General features: G+C 50.9%; 5 protein-coding genes across 5 annotated transcripts; 1 reads left to right on the forward strand and 4 right to left on the reverse strand.

The window, feature by feature from the left end:
• Window positions 1-1,055: 1,055 nt before the first annotated feature.
• Window positions 1,056-2,260, forward strand: Z518_01698 (uncharacterized protein; the record flags this gene model as incomplete). Its single annotated transcript, XM_013422296.1, has 2 exons — window positions 1,056-1,866; window positions 1,920-2,260. 2 exons carry the CDS (start codon window positions 1,056-1,058, stop codon window positions 2,258-2,260), a joined length of 1,152 nt encoding a protein of 383 aa, XP_013277750.1.
• Window positions 2,261-5,894: 3,634 nt separating this feature from the next.
• Window positions 5,895-7,766, reverse strand: Z518_01699 (uncharacterized protein; the record flags this gene model as incomplete). Its single annotated transcript, XM_013422297.1, has 2 exons — window positions 5,895-7,323; window positions 7,684-7,766. 2 exons carry the CDS (start codon window positions 7,764-7,766, stop codon window positions 5,895-5,897), a joined length of 1,512 nt encoding a protein of 503 aa, XP_013277751.1.
• An 896-nt stretch (window positions 7,767-8,662) lies between these two features.
• Window positions 8,663-9,207, reverse strand: Z518_01700 (uncharacterized protein; the record flags this gene model as incomplete). Its single annotated transcript, XM_013422298.1, has 2 exons — window positions 8,663-9,090; window positions 9,147-9,207. 2 exons carry the CDS (start codon window positions 9,205-9,207, stop codon window positions 8,663-8,665), a joined length of 489 nt encoding a protein of 162 aa, XP_013277752.1.
• Window positions 9,208-10,128: 921 nt separating this feature from the next.
• On the reverse strand, window positions 10,129-11,080 carry Z518_01701 (uncharacterized protein; the record flags this gene model as incomplete). Its single annotated transcript, XM_013422299.1, has 3 exons — window positions 10,129-10,742; window positions 10,801-10,942; window positions 11,000-11,080. 3 exons carry the CDS (start codon window positions 11,078-11,080, stop codon window positions 10,129-10,131), a joined length of 837 nt encoding a protein of 278 aa, XP_013277753.1.
• A 1,359-nt stretch (window positions 11,081-12,439) lies between these two features.
• Window positions 12,440-13,691, reverse strand: Z518_01702 (replication factor C subunit 4; the record flags this gene model as incomplete). The annotated part of the gene is made up of 4 exons (XM_013422300.1): window positions 12,440-12,662; window positions 12,752-13,174; window positions 13,230-13,550; window positions 13,600-13,691. The coding sequence occupies 4 exons, from the start codon at window positions 13,689-13,691 to the stop codon at window positions 12,440-12,442; spliced, it is 1,059 nt and encodes a 352-aa protein (XP_013277754.1).
• Window positions 13,692-14,335: the final 644 nt, after the last annotated feature.

The following is a 14,335-nucleotide window of genomic DNA, read 5'->3' on the forward strand; positions in this document are numbered from 1 at the left end:
GAATTCGCCCCCAGACACTTGTCCCTCCTGTGGCGCTGCCCACTTGAGAAGACATTCAAAGTTCTTCCGACTAGACACACGCCTTGCTTGCTGGAACGGAACCTGCTGAAAACATTGTCGGCGTCTGGAGGAGTCGATATTTGACGTACCAGGTACAAGCGACCCATTTATTGCTGCCATGCTGTATCTGCGCCATTCCCCATCGAGTTGCCTTGGTCAAAGTGTATGTGTCGTGCGCATTTCCCACCTGGCACCGCAGCTGCACCTTTAGGCTTCTTTGTATACGTTGCGACAACTCCACAACCACCAAGGTACCTGGGTTATCTCCTTCTTCTTAGCCCACCGAACGCTCCTTTATTTCTTTCGTACGATCCTTTCCTCGATGTCCTTGCGTTCGTGTCTAAATATCTCCATCCTTCCATCCTTTGACACCATCATCCCCTCGCCACCCTCCGACCAGACGTTGTATACACGTCGAAATTTCACACGGAACTATTTTATAGCCGGAACTGGAGGACTTTTTACTTGAGCGAGACCGATCTGAGGGTGTGAAAGTCACGGTCTATCAATTGGTCCTCCAATCAGCGAGTTGCGCCTTGAAACCTCGAGACGAGATTCCAATATCACGTTCGAAGATCCAGCCACCGATCGATCGGCTAGACAAGGCCATTCAGAGTAGCCCTGTGGAGAGGCCGAAATTCTCTCTCACGTCCGGACTTTCTCTTCTTATTCCTTTTCAGATTTTTCACGGCCATAGAGGTGGCGTCGGTATTTCTTTACGTTTCATTTTCTTGCCCTACATATTGGTCAGAGACCTTGTCCAGGCACCAGCAAACTTCGGCCCTCGCTGTAACGGCGATATCGAGTCTCTCCCCTCTCTTCGTCCGTGTCTATTGTATGAAGGAACAAAATTCGGTGCGCGGGAAAGGAGAGGAACCAAAGTACAAGGAGGTGGCTGACCCTCCGAACTCATTATATCAAGACACAATTTGTTCGGAGCGTGGGCAGTTGTGCTCGTCACTCTGGCGTCGACGGACGAGATCTGCTTTCCTTAAATGGACGGCAATGACCGTCGGCGCTCGCAGTATGGACAGCCATACCAGACGCAAGCGCAGTCGCGACCTTTACCAGGACAACCCGTTGGCCCCGCGTCTGGCGAGAGGTATCCACAGCCCGCAACACCAGCGAGGAGCGACATTGGCCGGTCTTCAATGACGCGACCCTATTTACCTGGTTTCCCTGGCTATGGGTATCAGGAGCCGCAATATGGTAGCTCTCAAATGCCGGGCGGTAGTCCTTTGCAAGGAGTTGAAATGCAATATCCGCCGACGTACATGCAGGGTACCTCCAGACAGCAACAAGTGCAAGCTTCTCCGCCTCAACATCAACAGCAGTATGCTCAATACGCGCAGGGTTCAATGCTCCCTCCAGTTGGGCCTCCATCGATCTACGACAACGTCCCTTTTCAGCAGCGGCAGACCGCCATTGAGGTCATGGCGAATCAATTTGCCATGCCACAATACATGGGGCATGGTGAGCATGCTGGAGTCGGCGTTGGATCGAGTTCTTCTCAGTACGTGACATCCCAACCGGAACAAGGCAGCTATGGATCTGTGGCCGTGTCACGACCCTCTCTACCTGCGTCTTACAGCACCGGACAAGTAGACTTTTCTGTAATGGAGCAGCGGGAAGCAGAAGAGCTCATCCCACCGAGCGGCAGTCAAGAAGCTCTCAACGAGGGGTTGAGGGAATACCAGCAGCAGCTCAAGTCCACTTTTGACGCGATCATCACGGGCAGAGTGACCGACGCCAGCGAGAAAATCCTCGTGGTCTCTCGTTGGTTGGTGAGCTCTGTTACCGCTCTTGGTAAGATCGATCCTAGATTGGGAAAGAGATGAATATGATATTAACTTTCTTAGGACTGCATCACGATGACGAGACGAGGCAAGCAGAGCGAATTGGGCTTTGGCGAGAATTCAACCTGTGCTGGGAGGCCCTGGGCCAGAAGCAGAAAGACATTACTGAGGAAGCATTAAGGACTCGGAGACAACCAGCAGATGTTCTCTCTGCCGATACTATAAAATCCTTGGTGGACGAACTGGTCAGTTTGTGCGACCAACTCGAGCAGTATGGACTTGTCGACTTCGAGATGGGGATCTGGGAAGAGCAGATTGTACACATTTTCACCGTGTGCCTCGACCTTCTTCCTCAAGATGAGACAACAACACAGACCGGCCGAGCAGGCGCCGAAACGAGTTGAAGAAATACCCCTGACGACGACGACTTGGTCATGATTCTACGACGAGATTACGAACTCAACATATTTCCTTTGTACGCGACGGTTGATTTGTTCGATGATTTATACCATTTTGCATGACACATGATTTGTATGACTACCCATGGGTTTGCCTTTGCATGATGTACGATTATGAAATGTGAGACCGGAAATCCTGGCTCACAACAAAAAGCATGTCAAAAGGAAATACGGGAAAACGGGGTGGAATATTTGATACTTCTGTATTTTGCCGTGGTCCTTTTTTTGCATGGAACAATGCTCTATAGAGATGGAGAGGCGCGCATTGTACGGTAGCTGCGGTCCTGTTGGCTGGTACTTTTCGGCCTTTTTCAACCTTATGGTTTCTTTTTTTGGTTCTTTTTTTTGGGTGGGGGGGAAGATGGGAGACGAATGTATGAACGGGCATAGTGGATACCGAGGCGTGCATAGCTTCACCATGGTAACTGGTTGGTCGCATTTCCTTTTGTTGAAATTAGTATTTTCCGTACTGTGCGGCGAACTGGGACTTTGGCACTCTCGCAGCCGGGAGGCTGGAACCCAAACCTAGCCGGTGGTCAATCAATCGACTTTGACCCTCTACCGCCTCCCTTCAGAATTTTCTCCATCTGGTCTTGGTAATTTGCGGCTGAGCATGGGAATGAGAATCAGATCCAACAACACAACCTGGGACAAGGAAGGGTGAGCAAGGGAAATATATACCTCGAAGAGACGGGTCATGCAAAGTTTCTTCTCTTACCCGACCCCTGCGTCTCAGGCTGCTGAACCGGAGTTCTTCCATGCATCCAACGCTAATGAGCGGAGGGAGATCCCTTTCGGACTTTGCCCTCGAGGCTGGATCCCTGCACCTGTCAATCCGTTAGCTCAACCACCGCTGAACGGATCTTGAGTTAGCCTCAAACAGCGAAGCCGTTGAGGCGCTTCGAAAACATCTCCTCATTGTCACAAACGACCTCTCTCTATAAAAACCTGTCCAGAGTACAACGTGTTTGTCTTAGAGTCATTCATGACAACTATCACTTCCAAAAGGGTTATCCAACGAGATTCATACCGAGAGAAACATCCAAGGCGACGACGAAAGATATTCAGGCGGTCATTATCGTGGTCTTCTTGTCAGCGTGAACATAAAATTCGACTTCCGCCACTATAGCTCTCCTACTTGGGAAGAGCGTTAGATGATGCTCGATTCTCTATTGGCATGGATAGAGAAACGCAATTTTATGCTTCTGATCGTGCAATCATGCGCAGATAAGTCCCCTTCGTAAACTCCGAGCAGATCACAGCCTTGCAATTTGACCTCATCGGAAGCTAGCCACCGGGACGTCTACACAAGGTTTAGGAAGCTTTAAGTCTGCTCTACAATTCACCGTTTAACCAACCCTTCATTCACAATAACTACTATTTCTTGAACTCTCATGGCCAACCCAACCCGGCGGGCGTGTGGACAACTTCAAGTCTTTACCCGGGCCTGGCAAAATTTACGATCTACTTGTAGGATCTGGGCCAGAAGGCGTGTGCACTGAGTGGTGCGACCGTTGGCACAAGTCGTGCTATTGATTATCTGGGACCAGATATGTATCGTTTCTTACGTTCCGGCCAGTCCGTGCTGGGCACGTGGCCTGCTGAATTGGGGCGATCCGCAAGAGAAAAAGCCGCAATGGTCGCGGATGGCGAAAAAACAGATTCTTCGACACAACTTACTTTAGCCTCGTGGGATAAGGCCATCCTTTCCTAAAGGCCCTGCACGAGGATAAACGCACCGTGTATCGCGCGGCACCCGTGGCATTGGAAGGAGGAGAAATCATTATCGAGGAAGAGTATGGACGAGGACAGATCTCTCTGTGGATGCGATTTGTCTGGTGCATAAGCTGGAAGCCAAGACTCGATTCCTTCGATCCAGACGAGGCTACACAGTTGGGGATCCCTTACGCTGCTCAACGCCAGTACCGTCGATGAAAGCGGCGCCAACAGTCATAGCAAGAAGTGCAAAAAGACTATTACCACCGCTGCCACGGCTTACAAAATCCCCATTGCTCCCGAATCAATTGAACCAATCCCCTGGGAAAGGACAAGAACGCCCTTCGCACACTTGCTGGGGTTTATGTAGACAGAGTCCCATCTCGATACTTCGCAACCCGGCCTTCGTGCACTAGTGTTTGTGCGGCTGATATCAGCAGGCCAGACCGCGATCACAAGCGAGCTGTGCGCTTTATGAGGAGTAGCATCATAAGAGGGCCGGTTCGCGACGTCTCCAATGCCGCTTCTGCTGGTGGATGGCGTCGACGCGAGAAGGCTGAAAGCCGCGATCTCGGACGCCCGTTTGACACAACAAGACCTCAAGCCCCAGCCTTGATGATCTCCAGCGCCTTGCCGACGGAGAAGTTCAGCTCGTCCAAGCATGGAGGGAGCGATGACACGGCGTCAGCAGCCCAGATACCATCATTGAAATCCAATCTTATCTCGATATTCTCTGTCGGGATCTAGGCATTGAATGGCGGAGGTAGAAACTCCACAAAGAGACCGAGAACGGGAACGGTGAGGGCGACAGCAATTGCAGGAAGGAAGGACTGGGAAGAGGTAGAGAGCCAGGTCAGGAAATCGGCTCGTGCATCCCATTCCAGGAGGAACTGATGGACTACCGTAGGACCACCGTATTCCGTATCGCGCGGATGATTAAGGAATTTTTAGACCTGAAGGAGTCTGTTGAAAAGAAGTTGATGGGAGATATATGGAGTTATGAGGAAGGGAGGTGTGAATCGCACCAGACGTCGATTGGCGCCTTGAAGAATGTTAATCTGGCTGATGTCGGTGACCGCGATAGGGAGATGGTACAGCCGAGGAAAGGCAGACGAGGCTGAATGAGGGAACAGATGATTTGCGTCGATGACGGCATAGTGTACGCCGAGTCGGATGAGGGGCGGGGCAAAAGCACGTCGCACGGAAATAAAATGGGACGGAGGAACCGGTGGAAGAAAGGCACATCTGAGGAAATGAAGGCGGCGTTGAGGGTAATGAAACCATGAATTTGATTTTGAGGGCCTTTCTCAGATACCAGCGCCAGAGCACACCACCAGCCACTCCCACTCCCATACCATGCCAGCTGCTTCTCCTGCCGATTCCACGTACCTCCCTGTCTGCCGTCGCCGAACACCATGCCTCAAAAGAATGAAATGAAATGCTCGGCCGTATTACTCACTCGCTTGTTACACTTTCCCCCCTCCCTTTCTAGTCCGTCTCACTCACTGTCTGAGTATCTCTCCCTACTAGTACCAGAACTCCCATCGTTCTCCCCAGTCGAATCTCGATAGAACACACGCATTAAAACCTGAATCTGAACCTGATATCTGATCACTGAAAATCCAGACTGACATGTGAGAGGGTTGGGAACATCCAATAAAATACATTCCCCTCGCCATAGTATCATCCACTGAGGCTTGCATTCTATTCTCTTTTGTCAACATAACGCCATGCTCGAAACGCTCACATGCCTGAGTTCCTGTACCGAAAAACCGAGGGATAGCCAGTTCGAGTTAAAAATCCGATAAGAAAAGGAATAATAACACATAAGAGAATTTTCTTTGCCATTTGGCTTCTTTCTCCGTTAAGGCAACTTGGTTTGAGTACCGGCGGTGTCCGGAGGGGGTGCGGTGGGCGGAGATTGTTGAGATTCTCCATCTCCATCACCGACGACTCTAACCTGCGGATCAGGAATCTGAATATCGAGGTTCATGTAACCGGTACGCCGGAGAGGGATGATTTTCACACCATCTCTTGCCCCGACTGTATGATTCCAGTCCTCCAACCATTCGTCAAGTGCCTTCAAATGACCCTTGATACCCATGGGTCGGAAGTCTTCCCAGAACCAGCCCGTCACAAGACCTATCAGTCCATCGAACCAGTTCCACGTCGAAAAAGGGTCGTATGCTTGGCACAAAGTTTGATTGATATGTTCAATCACATAGCGGAATTCTTGTTCTTGCATTAATGGGTCGAGGATTTCGGGATAGATGTTGGAATAGGTTGGAGCCAAGTCACCGGCTACCATCCAGTCTCTCCGTATACGGATAACTCTGGTGGCGGCATATTCGCGGGAATTGCGGGGGACATGAGGATTTAGATGCGGAAAGCATGGATGAGATGGTCCCCAAGCAAGTTCTTCTCCGACACTGCCGTCATCACCTCCAGGGTATTCCTGACCAACTTCTTCTTGTGAGCCACTGACAGGAGGTCGACCGTCTGTGTTCGTTCTGGCGAAAGCAGAAGAGTGTATTGAAGCAGCGGATTGCGCACGTCTTAGAGAGCGATGGGAGGTGATGCGCCGAGGGGGTTGTAATGGTTGATCGAGAGGATTGACTCCATAACTCGGACCCAATACTGAAGATGCTTGTTGTGCCTCGAGATCACGTTCTCGAGTATTGTATTTCGACGTCGGAATGAGCGCTCGATCCGGCTCTTTCAGCCCATTAGGTTCTTTCTTTTCCGACTCAACCATGGGTCCGACGCTTCGAGAGGATTCAGGGAGATTACCGCGTTGTTGATTAGGTGGGAGGCCGATGCTGGTTCGATCGCCAGCTCGAGGAGTTAAACGGGGACTGTGTTCGACAATTGGATCCGTAGGGGAATGTTGGCGGGATCGACGCTGTTCAGGGAGACTGAGTAAGGTGTGGACTTCACCGGCGCCAATGTCGGCCGAAGTTTGACGTTGATGCGGCGGCTGAGGCTGCACGCGAACGGGGGTCGGTCGAGGGACGTAGTTGATGGGATTGAGAACGCGCGACGTGGCTGAACGATTGTCTGGAGGAATGACTTTCTTTTGGCGGACCAGCAAGGCTTCGAGGAAAGATCTCCTCTGGGCCTGCGGGTTCGGACAAGTGGACGTCAGGGCGGACGAATCCTGCTCGGTGACAGGAGGTCGGTGGGCAGGAAATGTTAATGAGGATGATGGGTCTGCAGGATGGGCCGTGTGAGATGCTACTGGCGGAAAGACATCTCTGGCAGGTTGCTTTTCAAGCGCGCGCGGTGATAGATGGCTGCGATTGAATGTAACAGTGGACTCCGTGGTGGAAGAGATTCGATTTTGGTGGTAGAGGCAGAGACGGCGGCTGCTGTATGGAAAAGGAAGGAGATTAAGAGTGCGGGCGGCGGTTGGATGGCGGCGCGCCCCAGACAGAGAAACAGTAGCAGTCGTAACAGCGACGGGTACAGCATGCTACTAGCAGTCTGCAGGTACAGCAATCCCTCATCTGCACCCAGCGACTCAGGCAGCATCCTGCTTCTGACCGGACACCTCTGTACACAATAGGGGGCTCATTCTCTCGACCTACAAAACGAGAAGCAGATGGCCCTCTACACGCTCTCATTTTGACTGCGTTGCCCTCCGGCTGACCAACTTATATTGCCTTGGTGCCACCATCACCGGAACCAGCTTCCCTTCGGTTTGAGCCACTTCGCACCATTCCACCAAGCGATCCATTTTCCTCAATTGCTCCTTAACCGCACCCACCCACACAAATCACACAATCACTTCTGCTCAATGGCCAGTGGTCGGTCGTCAACCCGTGGTCGTTCACACCCATTAGTCCATGGCCCATTTTCCTCACTCTTTGCTAGGGTTGAGAAAGAACCATGCTCCAAGCAATTCTTAGTCCTGGACAGGTCTTAGATTTGCAGATCTTTCTACCCAATTCTTTTCCGAGAACTGTTTCCTTCACGCTGGTTCTAAGGCGTCGCGGCGGGGCGTCCTATGAGGTTTAGTGCCAATCACTGGGGGAAACTTCCGCTAGAGATTGAAGCTATTCAGGCAATCAGGCATCGCTTTGAGGAAAGGGGGAACGACCAAAACTAGTATCGAAGAAGCCTTTCAGTCCCGCCCGCTCCCTGTGCGTCTCTTTCTCAAGATTCTGCCCGGAATGTACGTGTTACTGCTCTACGGATGATGCTGCGTTAGTCAGCGGATAGGTCTGTTCCGAGCACTTTTGCGTTTGTTCAGATGCACACAGCAGTTTCAAGAGAGAGGGAGAAACACTTCTCGAGATTTTCAGGGTCGCTTATGTCATTTGTCTGCGATGGAGAAAGTACAATCCTTCCAAATGCGTCAGGGGGATCCAACAAAACCCAAGTCCTAATGTGAGCGCCCCCAGTTCCCCGAGTCGCGACTCGTTAGCCTCATTTACCGTCATCTTGGTCATTGGCCGCCTTGCAACCGGGCTTAGTGCGTATGAAACCATTCATCCCGGTCTTCCTTGAATTCGTTTTGCATAATGTTCGCCTATGATGTATTGTTGATTTCGCTTCTTGAACATTGAACCTTCTAGAGCAACCTCGCGTAGTCCCATTGAAGGGGGTTCCTTGTCGTTGGAATGCACAATATTAAACCAAAATCAAGTGAATGATGCTTGTCAACCCCACCCCCAAGATTAATGCCATTCTCGAGGGGGAGCTGAAATGACTCGATTCATTGTCGGTCGGGGTTGACGATGCCGCTGTTGCGCCTGCAAAGGAACTCGTCGAGCTTTGCACAGACGTTGAGGAACCGCCCGAACTTCCAGAAGAATTCATCGAAACCGTCGACGTGCTAGCATGACTCGTCGAGACCGGTACATTCTCGGATGCCGACATCGTAATGCTCGTGGCGCCCGACGTGATCGTTGTGATCACAGGAGGTAGGCTCGATTGGGATGGTATGGCTACAGTGCTGAACAATGGATTGGATGTGGAGGTAAGAGCAGTCGCCTCGGGACCGATGGTGATAGGAATGCTGAATACGGCACAAATTTCGGCGATGGCTGAATATGTGTCTAGAAAGGTGAGTTTCCGTCCAGACCTGATCGAAATGCTGGATCAGAAAACGTACCTTGTTGGTCGGTCGCGTTACAAGATGTAGCCGTGCAGTTGTTTAGCCGTTCAATATACATGTCGTTGGCGCAAAGGCATGTCCACTGGCTGTGTTTGATTAGTCCATACACACAAGAGGGATGTAACAAATTGTGCTCGTCCCACCTTTGGGAACAACCGGTGCCGTCAACGTTGGCAACACAGACAAGCTTTTTTTTTTTTTGGGAAGATCAGGTCAATGTTCCCAGCCCTAGTCAACCCAATGTACTCACAGCGCATTGATCTACATCGTCTTGAGCCATACACAGGGCAGCATATGAGAGCCAACAAAGAACCAACGAGAGGGGAAAGTGGTGGATTCGTGTCATGATGGATGATGATGATTATATCGAGGAATTGCTACTTAGGACCGGAAGAAAAATGATAATGTAGGACCACAAGAGGATACAATAGCAGGGTAGAAGAGAGGACGTGAATGTTGGAATCACGCGGGAAGGCGTGGAGTCGTTGGATTTTCCGCCTTCCGGGAAGCCATAGGCGAGCCGCAACTTTGCCCTGATAAACAAGTATTTCTTCTGTACTCAATCCTCAAGACTTAGTCGTTGGACGTAGCATTTCATGGAGTAGCGGCAAGCCAACGCAAACTCCAAAAGTTGATCGATCCCAGGGAGGATGCTCACGATGACATCAGATGCTTGGCAACTCTCCCTCGTCAATTTACCTTTGACCGAAGCTTAGATATTCTCCAGGCGCAACGCCTGAACCGAGAGAGATCAAGGAACAAATTTGGCACAATAATTCAATTTCTTTACGGATCGTGTCATTTTGGATCAGCTCCACAGTAACCAGTAACAATACAATCCATCATGAATCCTTGTAATAATGTGATCATCAACCTCGTTGTCCACTTTTGCCGAATAGCTGAATTGCTTCCAACCCAATGCATGGTATCAAAAAACTCCAGTGTATTAGAATGCGACTTGAAATCCATCTCATTCATTTTACAAAGCAAGCATTGTGCCGAAGATGGCTGCAACAAGAGCGCCGCAAGCGCTGAGGCCACGGAGAGAAGGAGCAGCGCTGTCGGAGTCGGCGCTTGTGGTGGCAGCTGCAACAGCCTGGATACCGAAAGTGGTACCGGTGATGACTTGAGTCGAGCCACCAGTGGTGACGGTAGTAGTGATGGTAGCGGGGATAGGAGAGGCGGTGGTAGAGCTGCAGCCAGACCAGGTACCAGTCCAGGAGGAGAAAGGGCCCCATCCAGCAGTCCAGGTAGTCCAGGAATCGCAGTCGATGCCGCTAGCCTTGGTTCCCCATGGACCACCGAAGCCTCCTGGGCCACCACGGCCACCTGAGCCTCCCCACATGCCTGGGCCACCCCATGAACCACTGCCACCCCAGCCGGAAGGAGCAGAGGGCAAACCGGTCGAGCAAGCAGAGATCCAGCTGGACCAGGCTTCGGAGTTCCAGCCGCCACCAGGGCCGAATCCGGGAGCAGCAGTGATCTGAGAAGGCCAGGCCGAGCCACCTGAGGTAGCGCTGAAGGTGGCTTGCTGAGAGTTGGTGACAGTTACACCAGCATTGGCGCAAAGTTGTGCGACGGCACCGTAGATGGCTATCCCATTTGTCAGCATTCTCTTCCTCCCTTCATGTTTGTCCAATTTTCTCCTCACCCTCTTGATCAGTGGTATTGGTGCAGCTGGTAGCGACGCAGGTGTTCAATTGGGAAATAGCGGTTTGATTGGAACAGAGACAATCCCACCCATTCGCGGAGTCGCAGGATGTGCCGTCCCAGCTCCCCATGCAATCAGACCACTAGGAGCAAAAATGTCAGCCGGCGCATGGTATGATTGAAACAGCGGTCAAACATACCGTGCAAGATGGAAGCCATGCAAGAGAGGAGGTAGCGAAGAACGCTGCTGCCAAAGGCAGGGCCGATGCGAAGGACTTCATATCTGACGATTAGGTGTATGTTATGTCGCTTCACCAAGAAATATCCGGTCAAGGTCTCGTCTCCTGAGTTTATTAAAATGGATTGTGTTGCAGATTGCTGGAGAAGAACAAAAAGCCAACAAAGAGGGGGCGGGAAAGGAAAGATATAGTAGGGTCGTAACCCACGGCCAGATTCAGGCGGGCCACGGCACTGTTTGTCAGTCGTCAGCAATAGGATAAAATGAAAGGCAGGGCCCAGGCAGAGCAACCAACGGCCCAGCGCTCATTGTGCACAGCCTTGCCGGCATGGGCTGGAAGCCATTTGCTTGGAGTCCGAAGTTAGAAACTTGGACGGTAAACGGGGTTAGAAGGTTAGTGTACGGCACTAGCACGCAGGAGGATTGCTAGAACAGCTAAGAGAGCACTGCGTCGAATGAGATGACGAGGAGATGCGTTAGAGACGGAGGTCGGAGCAACGACGCGTCACGCAAGCCACCGGCGATTTTCTTGGTGGCAGGTCAAACGACCTGCAGGAGCCAAAAACCGAGAAAAGGGAAACAGTCGAGCTAGAGCGGAAACAAAGGGGTTCATTGGGTTGGCCTGAACAAACGGCCAGATTCTTGCTTAGCAGCCCGACGGGCCGAAATCTTGCCCAGTGCGGGCAAACAGTGGACAGCCTCCTGCTCCTGATTCGCAGCTATTATTACTTGCCGGACTTTGACATCCCTTAACCTGGGGAACGCCTCCTCAGCCTCAATCCTGAAGCTCAAGGCTCACCGGCTACACTGCACTTCATCTGGGGTTCTGTATTCTTGGAATTCTGACTGTTGTTCAGGCCCCAGCTCTCCAACCATGCAAGCTTGGCCACTTTTCTTGTCTGTTGGCCTTTTGTGCCAAATGTCTAACAGTGTCGGGTACTTATCCCGCTTACGAATAAGAAAATGCCTGATCATAACGTCACCCGGTCACTTTTACTGTAAAATGTACGTAGCAATCAATAATCAAAACGATCATAGACGATCACTTGTCGTCATTTAATCACCGGATGTTGATCAAGTGTATGCTCGAGAATTTCAGTAGCCAAAAGAGGGGGGGGGGGGGGCCACAATCAGCGAGTGCATCATGTCGGACATTCGGGGGCTGAGCAGCCGACGTCCACCCTCTGGTTCGCAGATTGAAGGCTCGCGCTCACCTGCCAAGCGAACCCACTGCCACTGAACTGCTTGGAGATTCTGTTATTCATGCACAGGGCACCGTAAGGTTGTAGACGAACCATTCTTATCGGTAATCGGCCTCTTTGCTGTTCAATCTTGGTAATTGATATCCCGTAATTGTTAGAGTTTCAGACTTTCAGCCGATCCATCTTTTCTCGCTCCCATCTTATGCTGGCCCCTCGAACAATTCAGGCTTCATGTTGATCTTGCACAACTTCGCCAGACATCCGCTCAACTGCAGAAATGTTTGCACTCCCTCTAGAATACGCATGTGCGTGAAGCCAATTTCCTTGATGAACTCGAGCTTCGAATGTTCTGACAATGTGGGGATCGTCTTGGTCACTCGGAACATAGTGCTTATGATGTCGTGTGAGGAGTATCCCAGATCCCTAACGTATATTGCCCATCCTGTTAGTGACGTGGCCCACATCAATTGTAGCCACGGACATTTCCACAATTCCACCAATGGTTCACTTACCACAATTCCTTCAAGCTGTCCACCGCACTGTCGATCTTGCCTTCCCAGCAAGCCTTGATCATTGCTTGTACTTTGACTGGATGCGGACTGTCAACCACGCGGAAAACATTGTCGCCACTGACGAGTCCGAATCCTGCCCAGGTACTTTGCAGGTTGTTGATGGCTTGTCGCATATCTCCTTCGGCACTGAACACGAGGGCAGCCAGACCATCCTCGGTATATTCGACTTTTTCTGCCTCCATTATCTGCATTAGTCGTTGCACCACTTGCGCGTCCGTCAGCCGGGAGTATCTTAGGATCGCACATCGAGACTGAAGCGGTTCAATGATCTTGTTTGATTGGTTGCATGCGAATGCAAACCGAGTGGTGTTCGAATAGATTTCCATTGTTCTTCGGAGCGCTTGTTGCGCGCCCGAGGTCATACTGAATTTTCGTTAACATGGTGCATGCCTTCGAGCATATGTCGTCACCCTCGTACCTGTCTGCTTCATCCAATATCACCAGCTTATGCCGACCAGGAGGCAACGTCACCTTCTTCTGCGCAAACCCTTTGATCCTGTTTCGAACCACATCGATACCTCTCTCATCACTGGCATTCAATTCTAGAACTGCCTCTTTGTACGCGTCCCCTAGAAGAGTCCGCGCAAGACACAGGATGGAGGTGGTTTTGCCGATTCCAGGCATTCCTGATATGATGACATGAGGCATATTTCCATCTTTTGCAATGATCTTGAGTCGTTCAATCGTCTCGGAGTTTCCCACAACATCATCAAGATAGACTGGTCGGTATTTCTCGACCCTGTCTACGTCAGCGATCACTGTATACTATTTGATTGAAGTGTGAGTACCAAGGGAGTTCGTAGTCCGTGGCTGCGCCATTTGCATTGGCATTCAAAGCTTTTCTTGCTGCTGACGAGGACGATTCTGGCTGACCCGACATGATTGCGACATCAAGTTGCGACACTTGTTCGCAATGAGCTCTGCTACACGAAGAAAATGAAAAGCGCAGATTTCAAAATTAGTGGACGGTTAGGGCTGAGGCGCGTCGAGGTATCGAGACGCGTAAAGTGGTATTGAGGCTTGGCAAGGGCTGCCCTCACTTTGCACCCAGCTGGGAGCTGGCTTTCAACTTCGAGTCTTCAACCTAGCACCGTTATCATTATGAAGGAGGTTCAAAAGTCAAGCTGGTGATCATCCAAGGTATTCTTCGCATTTGTTGAATGTGCTGACATCCTTTTGCCAGATCGTCCTCAAGTTTGTATCGTCATTGAATCAGGACTTACATCTACAGTGGCTTGGCCCTGCGAAGTTATCACCGCTGCCGATGAGTAGTTCCCTCCATGGTCAAATATGCGACATAGACCTGTCGACCCAACCCTTCTCGAAGACAAAATCCCAGCATGTGGTCTCGGAATTGTGCGAGGTTAACCTCATGAACTTAGAAGATATTCTTCAAAATCCTCAATGCCATATTAGCGCCCCATAACTCCAAGAAACGGCCTTTGAGTGCTATTCATGGGTCTCCATGTTATGCTTATCCCTCCCGTCAGAACGCGCACCTTCACGAGAAGCATCGAAGCGCTT

Source organism: Rhinocladiella mackenziei, assembly GCF_000835555.1.
Source record: "Rhinocladiella mackenziei CBS 650.93 unplaced genomic scaffold supercont1.1, whole genome shotgun sequence".
NCBI lineage: Eukaryota > Fungi > Ascomycota > Eurotiomycetes > Chaetothyriales > Herpotrichiellaceae > Rhinocladiella > Rhinocladiella mackenziei.